This window comes from Corvus moneduloides, chromosome 5 (assembly GCF_009650955.1).
Source record: "Corvus moneduloides isolate bCorMon1 chromosome 5, bCorMon1.pri, whole genome shotgun sequence".
In the NCBI taxonomy this organism is placed as follows: Eukaryota; Metazoa; Chordata; class Aves; order Passeriformes; family Corvidae; genus Corvus; species Corvus moneduloides.
In genome coordinates, this window is record NC_045480.1 from 28,643,116 (window position 1) to 28,666,671 (window position 23,556).

At 40.8% G+C, this 23,556-nt stretch overlaps 1 protein-coding gene across 9 annotated transcripts in view; it reads right to left on the minus strand.

Moving 5' to 3' along the window:
• Positions 1-3,877: 3,877 nt before the first annotated feature.
• The window catches only part of DLC1 (DLC1 Rho GTPase activating protein), a 221,029-nt gene continuing 201,350 nt past the window's right edge, over positions 3,878-23,556 (minus strand). For 8 of the 9 annotated variants that reach the window (XM_032108494.1, XM_032108490.1, XM_032108493.1 and 5 more), the window contains 11 exons: positions 19,123-19,186; positions 14,940-16,363; positions 13,663-13,839; positions 11,620-11,779; positions 11,182-11,380; positions 9,045-9,258; positions 8,513-8,627; positions 7,387-7,608; positions 6,733-6,950; positions 6,383-6,556; positions 3,878-5,846 (listed from right to left, as the gene is read on the minus strand). In XM_032108494.1, the coding sequence (XP_031964385.1) occupies positions 5,726-5,846; positions 6,383-6,556; positions 6,733-6,950; positions 7,387-7,608; positions 8,513-8,627; positions 9,045-9,258; positions 11,182-11,380; positions 11,620-11,779; positions 13,663-13,839; positions 14,940-16,363; positions 19,123-19,186 (3,088 nt within the window). In that variant the 3' untranslated portion in view covers positions 3,878-5,725. The other variant, XM_032108495.1, reaches the window with a different exon arrangement.

Genomic DNA, 23,556 nt, shown 5'->3' on the forward strand with positions numbered 1-23,556 from the left:
AATCATACTGTCAGTGTTTCTATGAATTTGAATTACAGCCTAGCTGAAGACTACATGTTTAGCTAGCTCATAACAGTGCCTTGACTGAAATTTATTTTCTTTTAGCTGTTTTTGAAGAAAAGGCAAATACTTACAGATGACCTGCTTGTTTTGAATAGACCTGTCAGGCTGCTGTCACTAAACATGTTGGAAGTTTTCGGCCAAAACATTAGAAGAACCATTCCTCTATTACACACACCTTGCACACCATCTTAGTCTGGGCTGTGTTATGAATATAATCTACTTCTGCCACTAGCTGGTTTATTTAAAAAAAATGACAGTTCTCTCCAGTGACACTCAAGTGTTTTAATTGATGTCACCCTTTACTGAAATTCCCATTTCATTTGCTAACAATCTTCCTACATCTCTAATAAATGAAGGTATAAGCCCCCTCAAATCAGAGCCATCTCAACTATTATCACCCTGTATACCAGTTTATAACATGCTTATGTCATCATATCATGGGAAAAGCTGTTTAATTTTCTTTCCCTGGAAAGCATGCATAACTGCACTGGCCCTTTTAACACTCTACCTTTTGAATATTTGAATAGCAGTATTCTTTCATTCACTGAGAATTCTGTTCCTAAGGGGCTTTTCCATTTTTAGTGTTATAAAGCCTTAAGAAATGTCTGTGTGGGTTAGGAATAACTGTGATATTCAGACCCACCACATCACCCTTTTATTACTTGAGCTAATGAAGTGACTAGCAGAACACTGGTACCTGGAAAAGTATGCACAACACACTTGCTGTAGGTCTTTTTCTTCCTGTAGTAAGGAAAACCCACCAAGCCTGTGGAAGAATGAGTTTGATTCCCTCTGTGATGGGGAAATCATGCTTATCAGTTGTAGATCTTTCTGGGTTTTGAGTAAAAGTTAGAAAAGCAAAGAGGTCTCCCAGTTGTGTGATAACCTCCCCATGCTGATCTTCATGCTCTTGGCCCATAGTACGATGGCACTGCATCTTCTAATTCAAGTGAAAGTCCACTTCAATAAAATGTAAGCAAACTGCACTCCACAACCTCCAATGTAATTCTTAGAGAAAAACTTGTTCATTAGCAACTTCCAAAAAAATTGAGATATTTTGGCTTTGACACCAGATTTTTTTCTCACTCAGCAAGTCCTACCTGACACTTCTTAAGGGTCAAAACTGGTAGTCTGTAAGTCCTGTAATCATGGCAAAGAATGAAGAGAGGACCTTTGTTATATCTTTGTGATGCTTTATGGATGCTAGGAAGCAATGATTCTAGGGTTTGAGCGTGTGCAGTTTTAAATTACTTATGCTCTTGCTGCTTCTCAGGGAGAGATTGTCCCACAGTTTCAAAGACCTCTTGCTGTGTGGCAAATGCCTTTTCCTTTCCTTCTGCCTCACATTTTCCATTAACAAATTTTTATCCCAACTTGTACACCCACTCAGCTAGTTTGAACTATTCTTCTGTGTTTTTATGACCTTCCAGTGCTAGTAGACATTTACTACATCCCTCTTGTCTAGTGGCCAGACTGTCTTGAATCTCTCTCTATAAATGTGCCCCTTCACTGCCTTCATCTCTTTCAATGGAGTTTTTTCTTCTTTGAATTCTTTCTCATGCTACATTGCATTTTACTGTCCCTGGATTCAGCTTGCAAGTTCATTTCTTGCAAGCACTCTGGACACCTCAGAACATACAGGAAAATACCGTAGGATGGTGCAAAGGAGAGGAGAAATATAGAAAGCCTCAAGAGCTTGGGAGAGTGGTCAATGCAAAAGGCACGTGGGTGCAAGCACTGCATATTAGCATCAGATCTTAACGTCTGGTGCTATGAATTAATCATTTTAGAAGTTGATACCTTTCCTTGCGAGAGAAATAAAATAGTTCTGGGTTGACAGATGAGAAATAGATGAAAATAACTTTTCAGAGATGCAGTCAAGGGCTGTATTGAGAATATGGTATAACAGAGATGAAGGAATTAGCATTTTTAAATACATTGCTCTGTTAAAACAGTATCATGTTTTCATTCCTTATGATTGTAGGACACTGCTTCCAGCACTCAGCAGATTTGTGTATAGCAGTTAATTTTCATATGCCTTAAGTGAAAATATCCACTCTTATAATGTAGCCCAAGTCATGGATACTGTTTTCATATTAACATTCTCCTGGCACAGCCTACTACAGATACTAGGTCCTGCTCTTTTCAACGTCCTGTACCAGGACCTGCAGAGATATTGCTTTGCATCAATTCAGTCTCCCTTTCCCTGACTGTCCATGTGTGCTAGTGACATCTCTGGCCTTTAAGGTGAAGGCTGCTGATTATTTACAGCTTCATAAATATCTAATTGTGGAGTGCATTACTGAAACATGACTTTTTCCATTTGAATTTGTCAGAAAGAAGTACCAAAATTCAGCATTACTGAAGCACAGAGCAGACTGGACCTGTGTTACACCAGGGATGCCATGTACACAGTTAATCATACCAGCACCTGGACAGAATGGAACAGGGGCCCAGCCTGCACTTCCTCTGTGGCAACTACTGCTTAAAGCAGGAGAGCATTCCAAGAGGAGCCAGTGCTGCCCTGAGTGGCAGCTGAAAAGAAACACAGACATGGAAAATTGAATTCTGTTGTTCTGTTACAGCATAGACATCTGCAAATGAAGGTGTCAAGAACACAAACATTCAGGAGGCTGAGGCTACTTAGAAGATTCAAAATTAACTCATGTTTTAGAAATGTTTAGGAAAACGCTAATTTGAAAGTAACCTAAATGCATTTTAAACAAAATGTAGTGTAAACCCTTAAGGTGCCAGAGGACTGTCATAAATTAGTGTTCTTAAAAATCCAAATAAAACCATCATTACAGGAAAAAAAAAAAATAGCTGAACTCTGCTTGTTCCAAGGGCCCAAAACTGTGAACAAACCTGTTTGGTATTTTTTTTAATGTTCAGTTGTGTTAGTATTAACTTCGGAAGAAAAAAGGTTCTGTAACAGCCAAAGAAATGACAGCCCCTTATCAGAAAGGTTCTCTAAAACTCTTTGGTGTGTGAGAACTAATACCATGGCAACAAGAGGTTTGCTTTTGCCAGATTCTGAAGCAGCATCCTTCAGTGCTCCCTAGGTAATGAAGTGGGAATTGACAGCGATCAGGACTTTGGGCTGCTCAGGCGGAGAAAAAATAGGATGATGTTGGTAACTGAAAGGCAGCAGACCTTCTCACAGCTGCTGTGTCAGACAAGCCTCACAAATCAAAACCCTCCTTCAGATGCCCAAATTATATTTCTGTTGGCTAAGACTTTAAAGACTTTAAAAAGTTGCTTGAATTAACAGCTGCCTTTGGCTTGGGTTTTCACTTCAGTCAGTTATTTGTATATCCTCCTGGCCTCCTCTGGCTTCATTTCACTGCTGGGTGTGCTTTAACTTTCTCCAATTACTTTTACACTTGCATTTTTTGAAGCAAACCTATGACTCCACAACTCATCATGCCTTCATTCTCTCTTTAGAAAATAGGAAAGCAATGAATTATTTTCCAGCATTGCATACTGCTGCTTTCCACCCTGTTAAATTCAAGCATACCTTTCTACAAGACAGGAGCAAACCAGAGGTTTCTTCTCATTACAGAAGTATGAAGCAATTGACTAGGGAATGTTTCTGTCCAGCTATCTGTCATTGTGATGTCCTGTCTTCCAAAAACTTTGCAGTTGCTTTAGTACCTGCCTTTAACAATACTAAAAATATCAGTCTAGGAGAGGGCAGGGGTGGCTCCGCTGTTGGCTGTAGTATGTAAAGAACCAGAAGTAAGAAAAACACCTCCCCCTCTGGGTATAACAGTGGAAGGAAGAATGCAGAATAAAATAAAACTCATTATGAATATCCAATTTTAAACATTTAATAGTGCACTTATTGAGTATATTCTGTACAGACATCTATAGCAAGTTAAACATTTTCCTTTCTCTCGCGTAGATCATACTCACGTAAAGCACATTTACAATAGAAAACATACTTGAGGTACAAAAACCCAAAAAGAATATCTGAGGTATAAATACAGGTATATTTTAAATAATCTTTATCATGCTTAATCTATGTTTGACAGTACACTGTGGGCAAGTATACATGTTTACAATAGAATGGTATGTACAACATACAATTTTACAAATTCAGACGTGTTTGATGTAGAAGAATATACAAGATTTTCCTACTCATGAGGAACATTGTTACTGGAAGTACTACATTATTTGCCATTATAAAAAAAAAATCTTCATCAAAAAGCTTAAAATAATACTGACAATGGTAAAAAAGTCTCAGTCAAAATTCCATCTTGCAACTCATTCATACCCTAGCCACAAAATACATTTATCACTTAATACTGCACCTTGAAAACAAATCTTTACCTTTACAGTAAAACCTACAGAAAGACATCTTTCCAGAGGACCTCAGGACTTCCTACAGTTCATACAAGCTGATTCTCAAGAAGGGGGAAATATCCCAAAGGGTTTAAAACAAAACAAAACCAAAGACAAAACTGCACCCTCCCTCCTTTCTGGCCCCTAATATAACCCTCCAAACTGCTCACATGCAGGTTCTGTTCACGTTAACATGCAGCTTTTAGGAAAACAGGCACAGGAGGGAGAGTAAGGGAAAGAGCTTGTGTGACCCTCCCTAGCCAAGTCACCCCAGCTGCTACTGCAGGAGTCCTGCCACCTCCTGTCACCACAACTCCAGTGTTGACTTTTTTCCTCTTGAGCCATTAGAATACAATAAAATATATAAAAGCTCATTAAAACACCTATAGATAATGCAGGTAGGAGTAAAAGCAACAGACATTTTGAGTTTTTTTAAACGACTGATGTTATTGGCTCTCCTCACTGTTGCAGGCATTTCATTTCTAAGCTGTTACTTTGCTCAAAAGTATATTTACTTAAATTTGCTATAGAATTGGTCATCACTCCTAAAAGATCATCTGGATAAGGAGTGGACAGTAGCTGAAGCAAGCCTCTTGTAACATCTGCTTAGGGTTTTCAACAAGCTTAGAGCTGAGGAAAAGGCACAACTAGCACATTTGAAGGATGGCTACTCCTGGTCCACAGGGGAGTCCCATTCAAGGTTGAACTGTATCCAGCATACTAAAATCCATTCTGGTTGCCTATCAGTGTACCAGACACATTTCAAGTTCGACTTCTTCTATCCTTTCAATCATTATCACACTCATTCACACTTTAATCTCTGTGCAAACCTTTCTCTGCTTATCTCAGTGAGAACATATTGAAGAGTACCAACTATTCCAGTGGATACACCAGTCCCTCAATGCACTACAAATAAAATGACATGAGTATGTACATAAAGCTAAGTATTTCACATGGGAATGATGAGCCTTCACCATATTTCATAATATATTTTGCATTTAAAGAAATTTGCTTCTCAGAAGCAATTCAAACCATCTAATAGACTTTTTTTTTTTAAATTTTTATTTTTTGCACAGTTCTCCTATGTATTCCAGTCGAGGCCTACACTATAGACCTTACATAGACAGGAAGCAGCTTTAAAGTGTATGGTATGGCCACAGTCCTATAGTAATGCTCACAGTCAAGTTCTCACGCTGTCATCCCTTCACGACACGACTTGTAGATGGAGCACAGGTCTGGTCTGCAGCGCGCAGGTCTCAGTTTTGGGTAATGTCTGCGTTGCTGAGGTGTGAAGCGCATGGCTGTTCCTCTTCAGTAGTCACCTGGATTTTACTTCTTTGCTCTCAGGATTCTGCTGACTGAAAGAGTCTCGTATCTTAACAACTTCTGATGCACACAAGTGTCCGAAAGACTTGGTGTACCAGTCTGGCATGTGGCCCCTGTTGCGTGCAGGAAAAAGTAATGAAAAGGAAGGTATCAGTGACTTTATGTATTTTCTTAGTCACAATCAAATATGTATCTGGCTGGTTAAATGCCTGACTAGGAAATCTCCTTAGTGCTGCTTAGTGCGCAGCTCAACCGTACTAATATATAGATTTGCTCAAAACCAAGTTTGCCACAGTAAGGGAAAGTTATGGAAAGTTTTGTGACAGCCTGGTCCTCTTTACTACCCTAATATTAAAATTAACATGTCCTTGCATCCAGATATGACTGTCAGAGGAAGGGGTGGGGTTGTATATCAATAGTGATGGTGGAGCACATACTGGAGGCTTCTAATGAAACAAACTATACCTGCTGCCAGATGTGCTCTGAAGCCAACTTTCTGTGGCATCTCAGAGACCTGTGTGCTTGTCTTTGAGAAGGATGTTCTACTGGCCAAGCTAAAGTCTGTTGAACTGTCTAAGTTTTCCACTGACCACACTGAAACTATACAAGAAAATTTACCACCTCCAAAGGACAAAGTGGGATTTCCTACCTTAAATCAATTCTGCACATGTAGGTAAGTTTCGATTTTCCTGACCCGCAGGGCTCAATCAGATACCTCGACAGAAGCACATTGACTCTAACACCTGCCATGGGTGCCCGGTCGTGGTCCACTGAGGTTGCTAGTAGCACACAAGCTCCTTTGGGGAAGTTTGTCCTCCATGTTCTAAGAAAAAAGAAGAAAACCAAAAATCTTTTATTTGACAAACAGTAATGCAAACATCTAATAAGAATTCAAATTAGGCACAAATAGATATTTACCAGTATAGCTGACATTATAAAGAAATAGTCAAGGCTGTCATATGTGTAGGATATAAACATCATTGCATATGAAAGTCTTACCTTAAGACTACAAAGTCCCTGGCTGGATGAGGTGCCATGCTGTTCTGGACATACTGGTATATATCTGTCTGGCTATCCAAAGGCTCAATTACTTTTGACTCTATAAGATCTTCATCCCAAAGATGCTGCTCTTTAAGTAAACGATTTAAAACATCCTCTGGTGTAGCTGAGATTTCAATGGTAGTTTTCCATAATCGGAGTGGGGGACCTTCACATACCTGGGGAAAATTAGCAGACTCCTTAGTTTTCCTCTTCCTTACACTTTCTTTTTCAAGTTTATTTTTTAAAAATTTTGTTGAGCCACTTCTCCATCTGCTGTTTCTGAGCTGTACAAGATCAGAGATTAGAAACTTCCTACTGCCTGCATAGTGACTCAGCTTGTTAAGGCTTTGCATGTGTGAGTGAAGGTGTGTAAATTCAATACAGTGAACATTCCTGGGCTGGATAAACAGAAGAACACAAATCAGTGCATGTTAGCAAGCTACTGCTGAAAGACAACAGTGTTTTTATATGATGTGCAACTGCATCAAAAGATTAAGATTTTTTTCCTAATATCTATCTGTAAAGTAAAGATGTGTACTGAACCTTCTATAATATCTTATGTCACAAGTGAGCTAAGACCCAGAGCTGTGGTGTGAGTGACAGGGTGCATACCTTCTTGTATGCCAGGTCTGCTTGCTCTGATGTGGAGCAGCTGACCCAGCCTTTAAACTTCTCCTTCATCTCCTTGAGTAAGTCATCCACGCAGTCCTGGAGGTAGCAGTGGTAGTCGGAGGGCTCAGTGTTGCTACTGCTGCCCCGGAGCTCCTCCAGGCTGAGGGGACGCAGGTCCTGCTCTGTGTACGAGTTCCGACCCCTGCTCATTTCTTCAGGTATCTGAGGGATGACAAGGGTGAAATCATCCTCTTGCAGCTCTCTCCCCAGATCACTGTGTTAGTCTGGCAGTCCAATAGCCACAGGGAGCTGTGTATGTTAGCTTTGTAAGTGATGGGATGTGCATGTGTCAGGTTGAGCAATCAATAAGCAGAAATGCCAAAATTATGTTTGTGAGTTTGATTTAACTCAAATTAGTCTCTCTTTTATGGGGTGTCTTATTTTATTCTGTAGAGTATCCCCCTTTGCTACACAACTAGATTCATTCCCACAGCACAGTTTATCCTGCAAACTGAAGGAAGAAGGGAACAGTTGTCAGCTGCAAGAAAAGAGACAGGCACGTCTTCAGTTGAGGGCTCTGAAAAGATTTGATGACTGTGAGGAAAACCAGGACTCGGCTTGTCTGGTTCTCCATCGCAGGCCCTAGAGGGACCATGCTTTAGTTCCTACAGACCCTTCAACCTATGGTTTGACAGTGTTACATTCCAGGATGCTTTTGTGGCCTGTCTTGCTAACTCTTGGGAATTTAAGTATAAAATGAGCACTGAAATTCCTGGAAATAGCTTCTTGCTTTGTAATTAGAGCTGAGGTTCACAGATCCTCATGGCTGCGCAATAAAATCTTGAAAACGTATTTCAAGTGTTCGGATGCAACAAAAATGTGCCAAACCCCACAAGTGTCTCCTGACTTTAGAGCACCGGTGCCAACAGAACAACTCTCTTCTCTTCTGGCACCACTTCTAATTCATGTATGCCCACAGATCAGGATGCAAAGGTTTTTAAAAAGCTACTTATCATGTGCTAAACTCCATTAAAATAAAGAGACATTCCTAGCTTTCCATTATACAGCAGATCTAAGACATGTTGATCAATATTCCACCCATCAGTTTTGTAAACAGGTGTTTTACCTGAAAGAGTTTCTTGCATTCAGCAATCATATGAGCTAGCCCTTGGGTTGCAGCCAGATTTTCATTTAGGTCCTTTTGATCGGGTTTTCCCAGGCTTGGTTTTCTTTGCATCACCCTTCACAGGGGAAAAGAGCACACATACACACATACACAAATCCAGTTATTTGTTGCAGAGCAAGAGACATTTTTGGGAAGAAAACAGTAGAATTCCCAAATTTAGAGTAATTGGTAATTTAGAGCAGTGCTGCCTGGTACCAAATAATGGCATGGTGTTGCCAGCTTCTCTTGCTACTCTTTCTAAACCTGTTCTTTGGAATTCCCTCCTTCTACCCCTATTTTTTTCCATCTTATGAACTTGTTTATATTTTAAAAAATCTCCAACAAAAGGTAGGATCCCATAACTGTTCTACAGCCGGTGCTCTCTGAGGTGTCCGAGGTGATCACAGCTGACAGGATCAATCCTAGACCGTGCCTGTTGCACATCCTGCCAGCTGTGCTATGGGACCAGTGAGCCCTGCTCCCAGAAACGTACCTTGGGGAAGAATTCTCTCTTTTGAGAGTGTTCAAGTGGAAGAGGGAAGGTGCTAAGCAGACGGCCAGGTTTGTTGGTGTCATCTGGTTTTCCTTCACTGCAGCTGTGACATCACTCAGGAAATAGAGAAGAATCTGGAGGACCTCCCTGTTCTCGTCAGGTAAAAGCATAATGGCGGCCTTGATAGCCTGGAGACGCTGATCCTTTGGCACATCTGCATAATATTAGTAATTCTCTCATCAGCCCATTGATTTTCCACACACACAGCATGAATACATCCCAAAGCAAACTCCAGCTTCAAATATTTGACTCGAGTTTGAAGTGATTTCCTTCAGGATGCATACCATTTGTAGGAAACATGAAGGAATTTTTTTTAACCCACTAGTTTAACTACCCTCAGCTATTTCCTGCCTCACAAGAAATGCAAGCAAGAAGCTGTGCCTAGGCCAGAGTTAATTTTAGATTTAGCTTCAACAGCTACATGCTCCCACAGATGCACTAAAAGGACAGAAGCCTGGAGTCAGGCAGGGAACAAGCAAACAGAGTTCAGCCAATTTAGAAGTTCTTTGGCTTGCAAAAAAATTTAAAACATGAATGCATTTTAGAATAGGTAAATTAATTAAATAAATTAGCTAGCAAACCTTTTCAGCAGTGATGTCATAAAATATCCAGAAAGTGCTTTACTGAACACAGAGGGTTACTTTATTGAGCAGATCATTCAAAGTCATGTGGTGGAAAAAGAAAGTCAACGCTATGAAGCCCCATACCATTAAACAGCTCCTTGGTTACGAACAACAAACAGCCATTGGAAAAATTTGATGTGTCTTTTATATAAGCTTTCTCCTCCAAACTTGAAAGGAACAGAAAATGAAATAACCCAGACCAGATCTGCTTCTTATAAAGGGATTTCCAATAAGCCACCTCTGAAGACAACATCAGAGTCTGTGTCCTGGAGCATTTATATCATCAGCAGCAGCCCACCACCCTCACTGCATGTCTCATAATACACATGGTACTCCCCAGATATTTAACTGGTATTTGCTTTGGGCTTCAGCAACTTTGTAAGGCTAGCAAGTAAGTTTAGAAAGCAGTTATAAGCAAAAATCCTCTGTTTCCATGCTCTCCTCTCAATCAGCTCAAAGCACATTTAAGCCCCATGCATTCCAGTGTGCAGCCTGGTGCATAGCACCAAAGCAAAGGGAAATTTTGCCGTTTGCAGGGAAGCAAAATTTACAGCTGTTTTAAGGCTCTTTGCTTTACAGAGAGATAATACTTCCCGACCACCTCTGGGAATTCCTCAGACCTACCGCCTGCAAAAGGAAAGGAACAGATATTCCTGCAATGCTCTGTCAAACTTTTTTTGGCTCTAAACCCACAGGGCTGCTGTTTAATATGCATGGAAGTGGAGAGCCTAATTAATTTTCTCCATAAACCTGCTTGGGAATCCAAACACACAAAAGCGTGCACTGAAAAAATGGTCTGTATGATATTTTAAAACATCATCTCCACCCATGGAGCTCTGAAGGAAACTCCTGTGACCTTTTTGTAATTATTTCTTTTTCAAAAGCATTGATAAACTCCATTTTTTATGTGGTTTACTCTGAACACTTGTGTTTATGGTACTTATCTTTAAAGTAGCTACAAGTCGGTAATAGAAAAGCTTACCACTTAGAGGTTCTTTTTAAACAGTTGAGGTGAAGGATAGCAGAAAATGAATTATAAGAAAACAAAAATTTTTGGTAGCCTTGTCAATCCCCTCAAAAGCCCCAAACTCTCTTCATGTAGTGTTTCCTCTGCTTGTCTACTTAGCCACATTAGATGAGGCTTATTTTCAAACCATAATATCAAGTATGGTCAAAGAAGAGAAGAAAATTTAGAGCAAGTGATGGAAGATTTATATTTGTTCCTGAACTAGAGAGAAAGGTGAAATTAAAAGAACTTGTACTATAAATTGTTACAAAACTACAATACAAAAAATCCATTCCTTATGAGGCAGCCTGAACTGTGACAGTCACTGGAGAAAGGCAAAGACCAACATAGGACACACGTGTAGTGCCCAAAGCAGCAGTGTTACAAAGTTCCACCCTTGCTACACAAACGACCATTTGCGGTCTGCTGCAGAAGTCTCACTACTTACATTGGTATATCTGTAAGAAGGTCTCGGAGAGTTTGTTGGTCATGAGAGGCTCAGGGAGATCACGGAAGAATTGCTTTAACATGTCTGCTACATCATAGGCAGACTGGCCTTCGTAGTTGACGCTGTCTGTGGAACTCTCGTTCATTTGACGTAAAGCCTGAATTCTTGATTTGACTCCAGATTTCCTAAACAGCCCAACCTATATATACATATAACAGTAAATACATTTATAATGAATGCAGAAAATCTGAAATCCAAGCATGCTCTTTAGCTTAAGTATGGGTTCTAATTTTGTGGAAAGCTTTCCATGAATTAATTATCTGTTTTGTCCTGTTTTGAGTCTACCTTTTTCAGTCTGACCCAGGAACAATAAAAACCAATGGAAAGCTGGGCTTTGGGTGGTGCATGCATGTGGAATAAGAGCCTAGCAAAACGCACCTGATCCAGACAGTGGTTGCGGAGATATCGCATGGCTTGCTGAATGCTCTGGGGAAGAGGCTGCCCCGTGCGCTGCACATTCACTTGCAGTGGTACTCCAAAGACATTTCGGTCTTTATAATCTGGCACCTTTATTCTTTTCATAAATTTTGGTACTGCCCTATTTAAGCAAAGGGAATGACACATTAAATTAAACCTCTGTTGACTATTTATCTTCTGTATTTCCAGTAATTCAGAAAGTAAGTGAAACACTTTTAGTGACATGAACAATGGTGACAGTATAAATTAGCTAATCCATTCAGGGCTGGAAAGGGTGAGAGGAAAGAAAACAAGAGTTTCTCTAAGAGAAAGGCTTGACATTTGGGGCAGTATGCTGCGTCTAAGTATTAATGTGGTGCTACTCCACCAATGTTAGGAGAACGAAAGCTACAGGGTAAAACTGCAGGGGCCAGATTGAATTGCAAAAGAGTCAAAATAAATCTTGCAGTCAGTGACCCCTTATAACACTACTTCTTTAGGTTTCAGGAAAGATGGGCATTTGAACAATGAGCTTTTGTATGTCAACTACTTGTTCTGCAAAGTCCTCAAACTGGGTCCACCACCCACCAGTGTGCAGAACAGCAGGAAACTGATGTAATACATTTGAGTTTGTCAGCTAAAAATTTCAGCTCTATAAACAACCCTTTTGAGGGACCCCCCTCCTTGTTAGCCGGTGACTTTTGTTACCCCCACCTCCCACTCCAGTTTCATTGAGAGGCCTTTCCATCTGCTTATGACTCCAAGGAAAAAGTTACTAAACACAAAAGAATGATTTACCCCTGGGTCCCCCAGAGTATTGGTTTCATAAAGGGGAAAAAAAAGGCACAAAAATGTGAAAATATTGAGGTCATTTTCCTAAACAGGGAGGAAAGCTAACAGGACACAGTAGCACTGAAAGCAGGGAGACATTTAACATTTTAACATATAGTACTGCTATACAAACAGTGCATTGGCTTTACAGCTGACTAATCTGTTACATAGTAAAACAGAACCAATTTGTGTTGCCACAGAGTTAAGTTTAGAGCGTTATTGATACATGTATGAATAATACTTGCTTTGTCAAAAAACATGCCAATGGAATGTGAAAAAACACATTGCGATCTCCACTGAGAATCTGAAGCATGCAGGGATAACTGGTCAATACTTATTTCTGTCTTTCAGAACAAACAACTTCTGTATTTAGAAAGACTGACATAATAACAGCCTTTGAACAGGAGGTACTTTGATGCCAAAGCTAAATACTCTCTATGACTCCTGGGGAAGGGAGGAGGCTGGCCTGTGGTAGGGACAAGAAAAATTTTATTTGCGTCCATTGCATCCTGAAGGTTACACAGGCTGTACTGCAGATACAGTAATAAAAGTGCTTTCTATTTCATTCTTCTGACAAAAAATACTAAACTGGGTTACAAACACCTGGCCACAGCAGAAATTGCTGCCTACAAAAAACTCCATGGTTCCCCAACCTGTATTCTTCTCTCCATCTCTTTTGCAAGCTAACTGATTTATAGTGCCTTAAAAAGGGAAAAAAATTTTGACTAGTGAGATACTAGAATTAAGAGAAATTTACATTATTTAATTACATAATTATGTGAAGGGAATAATGCAAATATTTAAGAATAACTGAAGAAAAGTTAAGATTGGCAGCAATTTATGCCACTGCTTGCTAACTGCCTCAATAAACAAGTGGTCCTTCTTTTGCTATAGATACTGAACATCTTCCCATTCAGAAAGCTGGTCTGTACTTCATTTGCTTTGGTTCCCCCACATGTCCCCATAAACACATCTCTCAAGTCTTATAGGATTACACTTATGTAAAGGGTTAGTGATTTTAGCCCCGTCTTAGGAAACTACAAATCACTGTCAGCACAGGCTGGAGGAAGAAGTGCAAATATGGAAAAAGAGGGATTGGAGGGATTCATTGCATCTTTCCAAAAGTTGCTTGGGACAAGCACAACCGTCATGCTTGCATAGTTGGGCTCTCTATACACAGCACTGTGTCCTTACCAGCTGAAACCATGCTTGTTGGAAGGTGTGTACTTCTCCAGGAGAGCAGTCAGCTTCAGGAGAGAGTACTTCTGCAGCAGGTTCATCTGTGCCACAGACTGGCAGTTGATCTGCAGTGATGCCGAGCTGAGGCTGGGCCGGTGGGAACTCTGGAAGCTGTGCCACCTTAGCTTGTGCCTGTGGAGAAGATGGGAGACAGAGAAAGGGCAGGTTACTGAAATGTCTCTGCAAGACACGTGCAGGAATTACTGCAAATGTACCGCTGAGATCCCTGCCCTTGGCAGCTGCATTCTTCTGAGATTTCACAGGCATCAGCCAGCAGTGTTTCTGCCTCACCTGGTGTGATGCAGCATGTGCATGTGCTTCAGATGGGAATGTGTACTCTGAGCTGACCCACAGCTCAGTGCTAGCTACACAGCCTTGCCCTATCAGATATCCTCCAAGGGGTCCAATACCCTTCTTCCGAAGTCCTTTCAGTATTACGGCAATGGGAATCAAAAAACTCCATTAAGAAAAAATGGCATGAATTTTTAAGACACATCAAATAGGAACTCTGCACTTCTAAAAGTCCTTTTAAGTCTATACAAGCAGCTGTAGATAACTAAATGATTTGCACCACTTTTAAGGAAAACTGGAAACAAAGCTAGAAAGAATTAAAATCCTTGCTCTACTCACAATACAAAATACAGTAATCCATCCTGTTGTAAAACTCCCAGCAGAATCTGAAGGCCACTAGAACTCCCCCAGTCTCCCACTGTGCTACAGTGATCAAGAGAAAGTAAACAAGCCTCATTTTCCCCACAGATTTAGTGCCCTAGCATGCTATTAGAAACAGCCTGCTACTGAAAAATGCAATTTTTTGAAGTAGTCTAAAAGTCAAGGCTTTTACTACAGACTGACACAAACCAGAACACACTTATTCTTGGTTCTCCTAGCCAACGTAAAAAGTGATTAATCCTACCTGATGGCCCTCCCCTCCCATGGACCATTTCAGTTTGAAGAATTATTGTGCCCCAAAACTGCCTTAACATTGCTTTTTCAATGACAACTCAAGCTCAACATACAAACATACAACTATGAATTGTAGGAACCACAAAGTCTTGCACAAATACTTCCCTTCCCCATAATGGTTTTGGGAAGCAATGGAACAACACGTGTGCTTGAATGGCCACAGCTTCTACTGCACCTTAACTAAGTGTGGTGCAGCTACTATAGAGCCACTTGGTCTGGAGGGGACATTCCCAGGCCACCCCAAGTCCCAATGCTCATGGTCTCACCTGCTGGACCGTGTCAGCGATGCACCCACCCCAGAGTCTCTCCTGTCCTGGATCCCTGTGGGCTCTTCCGTTTCATTCAGTGAATTCCCTGTACTGTCGAGGTCACTTGGTGTTCTTCGATCATTATCTACATCAAGGTGAATCTGCTTTGGAGAGGAAGGACATGGGGAGATGGAGTCGAGTGCTGAGTCAGAGTCCCCTTCATCTGAGAACTTCTCTGACCACTGGTTCACTATTCTCTGCATCCCTTTGACATGGTATAGGATGTCATCTAGTTCTGGGAATATGTCTTCATTTTCGAGGTCAGCCAGGTCGCTTGTACTGGAATACAGGATCGAACCTGGCACGTTGTCGTAAATACTCAGGCGGCTGCTCACCGAACTGGAGGAGTTGCGCCTTTTTCCCATGCCTAGCTCTTTGGAGCTGTCGCCACTGTTTTCCCTCCGGAGGGTGAGGTGGCCATGTCCATGGAAACTCCCTGTCCTCCAGTTAACAGAGGTGTTGCTTTCTGTCGGGGAGAAGTTGCCATTGGAGAGTGCTTTGGGAAAAGTGCCAGGCTTATGATCCTCAGGGATAAAAAACACGGTGTCTTCCGCAAAACTGCCCCGGTTCTTGAAGTTCTGCTCCATCACATCACTGAACGTTGACTGATTGAAGGGGTCAAAGCCTTCCAGGTACATGCCCACCCTTTTGTTGTAGGCACTGAGGCTGCGTGTTCGTGTGACAGGACTGGGTGTGCTGACAGCACTGCTCGTCTCAGACTGACTACTGCTGCTGCTGGTCTGGGTGGAATTGGAGACGCTCCTCTTTCGTACCATAGGGAAGTTGATGTGATTGCCATTGAGGGCGGAAATCTCCACGCAGTTAAGTTGTTTCAGCTTATCTTCATCCATGCCCTCCTGCAGGATTGGCCCACTAATAATCAGGCCAAGCTTTGAAGGAACTTTGCTTTTGCCATGGTGAGAACTCTTGATTTTAAGACTCTCCATTCTCTTGAGCAGGCTCTTTGTCTTGGACTTGGCATTCTTCTCATTGGCTTTTGTGTTGAAGCTGAAGTTCAGTTCCCTGGGCGAGGGCCGGCTGCTGAATGAGTCATCGTTGGCTACAAAATTGCTCGATGAACAAACGCTCACTACTGAGTTTGTCCTGGTGGTAGACGCCTCGCTCTGCAGGGTTGGTTGGTGGCTGCTGGTGCTGCTGATGCTCAGAATAGAAGCCACCTCCTGGCGTTCGCTGAGGTCTGTGAGCACGCTCTCACGGCTTGCAGCGTTCGTAAGATGAGGAGCTTCTGGGGACGGGATATTCAAGTCCGGTTTTGGAGGGAAGACATCAAACTCTTCAAGCCTCGACCACCTCTTGCTGTCCCTCTGAAAAGTCCATTTGCCACTTATTGCACAAGGTTCATCTTCATCTGAATCTTCACTCTGCAAAGAAGAACCCTGAAAGTATTGCTTGCAAACTGCTCAAACAGCAAAGGTGGTTGCATTTAAATACAATGTCCACTAAACTGCTTTAAGCATGACCTTGTTCCCACTGAATTTAAAGTGAAAACAGTCTTTTACTTCAGGGAGAGGAAGATTAGGCCATAAAGCCTGTCACGGGAAAAGATAACATGGTACAGGCAATATATTTTAACGGTTTTTAAATACAAAAGATACTCTGTTCATAAAAAGAAACAAACAATACAATCTACTTTAAATTGTTCTATTTTAAAAACCCTAGTATCCATAGACTTTTAATTAATTGGTCACAGTGGATAGCCCTCACATCAATGGAAATTCCTGGCATGCATAACATTTTAAACTGGAGTCAGTCAGAGGTTGGGGTCCCTCTGGACTCTCTCCAAAGCTACACTTTGTTGATAGTGGCTATATGTTTATACTCCTCTTTGCAATTACGAGATGTTTCTCATACATTCTGAATTTTAGTGGCTTAATTCCTTACCCATTTGGGAACTGAACAGCCTCCTCACTGTGACTAATGAGACAGCAAAAGAAGCCCTTGCACTGCAAGAGTGTGATGGCTCCAGGCTCTTACCTGGTCCACTCTTCCTCCCACAGGCTAGCAGCTAACATTTTAAGAATGTCCTGTGAATTCAGGCTAGCTTCAGGCAAACTTTAACACACGTAGATAGTGAGCAGCAAGAGCTCACTGACAGCGAAGCACGTAAGTAAATTGTAAATAACATGTTTGATGTATGAGTAATGCTTCGAGTACAATTACACATACATCAATTACGCCTACAATCTTTTAATCTAAATACTGAAAGGGAATGATCCTGATATATTTGGTCTTCCAAATATATGGAAATTTTCACATCGGAAAAATAAAACCAGTGAAGATATTTTAATATAACACCATGAAACCACAAAATAATCTTTGGTGTTTAGACTAATTGCCACCCAGTTCCATGAATTTCACTTCATTTGTTTAATTTGCTTTAATTTAAAAACAAACACATATGCATACCCCAAACTGTAACTATTTGTGTGCCAAGAATACAAACATTTATTCTCTGAAAAACAAGTAAATCATTCATATTTCAAGTAGTTTATGTATGCATACTTCAGATCCTGATCACCTCCTAGTTTTTCTTTTCTTTCTTTTTTTTTTTTTAATAGGACATTTCAGCAACTCAGGAAAATAAGTGAAATACTGTATTTATTTCTTTATGACCAAATACACATGAGACACAGAGCAAGCATCATTTTCTTTGTTTCCCAGCTACTGCAAACTACTTCTGTCCATGACTCAGATGAAAACCCAAGAATTCTAGCTTGCTCATTTAAAGTTTTCAGAAGGAAAAAAGTCATCTGAAACAGCCAGTGGATAATAATGACGGTTTGGTGGTGAATGAGATTTGATTGGAAGAAAAAAAGGTGCAGTAAAGTGATTTTAATTTGCAAAGAAGTCAGTGGAAACATAAAGAAACATACGTTTCTGGCAGCACAATTTTTCCCTAGTGCTAAAAAGCTTTAAAGTACTGAATTTATTGACATCAATAACAAAAGGGAATAGGCTCCAAGTCCATCTGCCAGAACATGGCTGGTGAATGAAATTCAGGAAGGACTGAAACAAAAGGTAACATCCAGACTCTGGAAGATCTGAGGTTTGGGCCTGAAGTCAGGTCTGGTCTGACCTCTAATACCAACACTGATCATTCCAGTGTTAGCAAGGTTCAGGAACAAGGATGAGAAATCTTCTGGTGGTCATAAATGGCAATCCAGCTGCCTACCCCTACTTTTAAGGCGTTCCTACATATGCTGCCTCAGAGTGTTATCTTCTGGAGCCTGGATGCTCTTTCCAACATACCTCAAACAGATAGGGAAAGAGGGGATTAATTCCTGGTAAACAACCTCAGAGCATTTGGTATGCATTCTTGTTAAGGGTAGGGCAGCATTGTATTGCCTTAACTCAGTCATCTTTATCTGCAGTTGTCATATCCCAGGGGACAGTATCAATTACTGATCCCTACTAGGACACACACATAGTTTTAAGACAGCTATTGAGTGGTAACTTATTAGCAAGTCGGTACTACCTTACTGAAGTTACAGTAGATGCTCTCTTATTTCTCACCCCGCTCCACAGGAATCCTGAAGATTCAGGAAACACTTCTAATTCCTGCTGAGCTCCCTGGAAACATGCAAACTTTCTGAAAAGGTAGTTGTTGTATTCTGAAAAGATATTGGAAAGGAAGCAACGTGCCTAATCCTTTCCTTTGCAGGCCAAGCACAGTCTAACTGATCCTGCCTACATCACAATAAAATACAATTCTAACATGATGGCAGAGAACCAAAACTGAAGATGAGATCAAAGACAGTCGTCTAACATTAAGGTCAGCTCACCATGGCCACCAAGCCTACTCTATACAGTCTTGTCTGAGTGCAGACAATAGGCTCCAACACCAACAACCTCACTGGCAGAGAAGTCCAGTGCCTTTCACACTGAAAGCAGCATCTCAGGGAAAAGTTTGCTAGACAACATTTACCCGCTGCCAAGCCCTGCAGCTTTCACTCAGTGACAACACAAGAAGAAATGTAAGCAGATTTTTTACTTTTTTACTGTGTCCTTGCCAGGTTCTACTCAGGTGTAATCCTAAACTGAAGCTAAACAATCTGCTAGATGTTATTTTTCAGTTTTATTAACACACAATGCTGTAACAGAAGACATTAAATGAACTTACCCTTTTCCTGTGGGGACTAATTTCTAGCTTCATCACTGCACATTTGTTTAAAGTATTTAAGCGCCTGCAAGGAGCAAAGGAAACCATATTAAGAGAATACTCCAGTGTTTTGACACAGGCTATTCCAGTTCAAAGCTTTTGTGAAGGCTGTCCCCAAACTGCTCTGCATACAAATAGCCACAAGCAGAGTTTCAATTAGAGCCCTAATTTACTTAACTATTAACCCATTACATTTGGCTGTACTCTAACTTCAGAGGGAGCGATGGATGACTATTTGTTGCAATTACCTGAACCAAAATAAAGAGAAGTTAATGGAAATTTGGACTAGGTTGAGAAGTATATCACATCCTACGAATTGTAATAATTACATTTGTTCTAAATAGCAGACATCCAAACCCTGAAACAGTCAACCTTGACAGACTAAAAATAACAAGAAAAGTCTTCCAATTTGACACTGTAAACATGTGACTATATTTAAAAAAGCATGCTGCTTTAAAAATCGTACTTTATTAGCTGAAATTTCCCAGAGGAAAACGTATTTTCCACTTACTAGATGCTTATTTTTTTTTGAATAATGATTATTTTCAATACAGTCCTGGGACAAGACAACTTGTCGGTTTAAAGAAAACCAATCAGAACACAGACCCAATTTCTGCTTTCTAAATGGAAAGTCTCTTTCATATAAAAATATTTTTCTGAAGGACTAAAATTTAAACAAAAATTAATTGCTGCAGCAGCAATAGCTAACCAGCCTCCTTGTGTAATATGACAGCAGTCTGGATGCATATCTTGGAGTACTGTACGAATACATATGAGCATTCCTCTATACCTCAACGAGCTAATGATCTGGTAGGTATCCCTAAAACAACCAAAAAATTTTCTGTCTTCTCTGCTCTACCCCAGACATTCAGTGTGCAAGGCCAAACACAGGCAGCTTAAAACACAGCAAAAGTCAGCGCTATTCGTGACACAGCTCAAAGGCAGGTTAAGCCCAGCTAAATGCAGGCTGCTGTGGTCTCCTGCCCTTCTCCATGTCCTTGCCTCCCCAGAAACTGCTCCAAGGACATGCTTCAGCTAAAATCTGTACTGGTAGAGTGTGGTTAGAGAACTGCCAGTGCTATGGCAAGGCAAAAGGAAGAAACAGGCAGGGCAGAATGGAGAAGGCAGAAAAACTGAAGCAGCAGCTTCATGGAAGTGATGATTTAGTCCCGTGTCAATACTTTCACTCATGAGATTGTACTGGGGGTTGGATGAGCTAAACTAACTGAGCTGAAAACCAATCTTTCAATATTTCTTGGAGTTGAATTTCCCCTGAGCTGCGTGAAGAGTTGTGTGTGCAGGAAGGCGGCACAGGAGCAGGGCCACCCCTTTCCTTTAACTGGACTACAGCCCAAATTCAACAGCAGCAAAGCTGAGCTTTAAAAAGCCTTATTCATTCCAAAGGAAGTTATGTAATTTTCACATAATAATTCATCTGAGCAAAGTGAGAAGAAGAGCCTGTATCTGCAGTTTTGAAAAACTAAAAAAGAAAAGAAACGCTGATGTGCCCTATTGCTTCAAATGAATTTTCTCAGATTCATGAAGCTTGTACTTGAACGCAGAAAATGTATGCACAGGGAGAATTACTAATTTCTTCTCTTTTCCCTTGCCTTTTATGCACAGGATTGGCTGCAGATGGTATTTACACAGGGCCCGATCCTGAAGCCATCAAAGAAAATGGGAAAGCTGCTACTGATGCTTTTGCTGCAAGCCATGAAGTAAAAAAGAAAAGGCAGTTTGATCTATAATTAGACCCAGCCATAACACAGCAGAGAAGAAGGGAAACAGGAATAATTGCCACAGGTCAAATAGTAGGGCAGTGGCAGGTTAGAAAAGTTATCCAGATCTCTCCTTTTTATTCAGATTTCATCTTTGTTCTGAATTTAGAAGGCAAAAGGTTCAGGCCTGCTGGCTGCAGCTGGTGGGCATATGCACAAGTCCAGTGAATTCAGAGGAATTGTATTTACGGTGTGGGTGAAGGGTGAATGTCCCATCTACATGCTACACAAAAAACTGTTTGGTTTTTTTCAAGAGGCCACACAAGCATCAGAAAGCTGCCTCCATCTCTGCTATAAACACATTCTCCTCTCAAGTCCTGGACCTCAAGACCAGAAAACATTAAACTGGTTTCAGTTCTATATTGTGTAATAATTTACAAATTTCACAGTGTTGCAACCTTTGGCTTATGCAGAGAGAAGTTACCACTGAATCCCTGGATCAGGCTTTATCTAGCTCCAGCCTGTCTGACCACTAATAAAGACAATCTCTGATTTCACAAAGATTACATCCCCAGACTTCTCTCCTACTCAACTAAAACCCCTGAAATAGCTGGAAAAGGGTAGAGCAAAGACCTTTATTGTCACAGAGGGTATTTTAAAAAGAAATCTCCTGACACACTCCTCACAAAAATTAGTAAGAAGGCAAGATAAGGTAACCCCCAATGAGTGAGGTTAAATTCAACAGCTGTGAGGTAAATAAAGTCTCTGTTACATATTTGACATGGATGCATCTCCAAACCAGTTTCCCTTTTGAAATCTAAATCTCTCCAGCAATTGTCTCAGGTCGGCAACTTCCATTATATACATCACACGTCCTGCTTCAACTTTTGCTCAAATTCAGGAGTGCCGAGGTCCTTGAACTACACACCACTGAAAACACAGTGCAATATGCAAAATTGCCTTCCAAACACATTAGTGAGTCAGCAAAGCTAAGCTTACAAAGTTTAGTTTGTCAGGATGAGATTTACCTATACAACTGTCACTAACCTTCACATATGCTTTGCAATACTTTTTAAGCATATAAGCTCACATTAACTTTCAACAGATCTTCTCATCAAATTGATGCCTGTTAATAAACCACAATTTTCTCTTCTGGGTCTGGAACTTCTCCTTTGTTAACTCCACTCCCAGGTATAAGTTCACTTATCATTTCCTTACTGACAGTCAGCAGACCTGCCTCATTCTTTAGCTCCATCTTATTCTGCCCAAACCTGTCTCAGTGACACCTTCCTGAAGACAAGATGGGAGAGGGAGGGAAAGGGCAGGATTGCTGCAGACAGCAGTTACAGCCACTTTCACTGTCTGGCTGTCTCAATCTCAATTTTGACTATGCCTCCTACCCTGGCCACTCTCTAGATGACTGTCTGGATGACAAGATAATATTCTTTGCCATCATTTAGAGAAATGTCTTTGAGCCAGCCCTCTCTATACATCTTCACATCCAGATGTTATGTTACTCCCATGGAGCATTCTATCTCCAAGACATCACTTTTCCTCACTATGGACTCCTATCTCAGCTCTCACTCTCCTTCACCCCAGCTCTGCAAACCCCTTCCTCCTGAGGATGACCAAGGCAGCAGAACTTGCCTCTCTGTCCTAGACCCCAAGTCAGCCCTGAGTGGTAATTACACTGGCAGCCTGAACCTGCTGCACCCAAAACATGGGACACTGGAGCTTCTCTCAGAAAGCATTTTTACTAGTCTTCTCCTCAGAAACGGCCAAACTAATTTAGCCTGAACTTCTTTTAAGAGAGGCAGACTGAATGAGATATTCACTATGAAAAACTGTAGTGTGAACAGCTAACTTCTAAATTAAAATGTGGGTTTATGACATGAAGTCTTTTTTAAACTAGGTACTAGTCAGTTCTATGTTGGGTGTAACCCCAGGTAATTAATTTTGTTCTTATTAACAGAAGTTCTCACCCACACACCCAAATAAAGTGGTAGTAGCAATGCAGAATACTAGATTTATGAATTTTAAATTATAATTTTGAATTTGAGGAACTGTGTAATCTAGCTCTAAAGTTTAAAATATTTTCTTGATGGACCTAAATTCATAATTCCGCTTATAGAGCAAATTCCAGCTCCATTATACCTGTAACTAACTCATCACACTTCTTGTCTCAGTGGACAGCCTCTACTTTGGCTCCTGGGGTTCATCTGCATGTTGTTCTGCAAAGGAGGCCAGCTCTCCACAGACCAAATGATACAAACAGTGAATACATTACAACCAATTTCTTGGATGAGAAGTCCTGATGATAAAAGATTTAAGAAACCTCTTGCATATATAGTGTAACGGTTTCCTAGCTATGCATAAGGAGATTTGAAAGGATTTCCATCATGGTTTGCTATGTATTTTGTACTTAGCAACAACCTCTAGGATAAGCACGTTTCAGTACTTAGTTTCATCAGCACATGATGCCGCCAGTTATCTGCTGGAGATAAATTCCCAGTCATTAATCTACATAAAGTCCTAAGAAAGCAAGGCCAGCACTGGTTTGCACAGTCATTAAGAAAGCATCCAAGAAAATTAAAATAGGGTCATCACTCTTAGATTTTTAACCCTACATTTCATGGTAAGATCACTAAATGACATTTCTTAACCATCTGTTACTGAG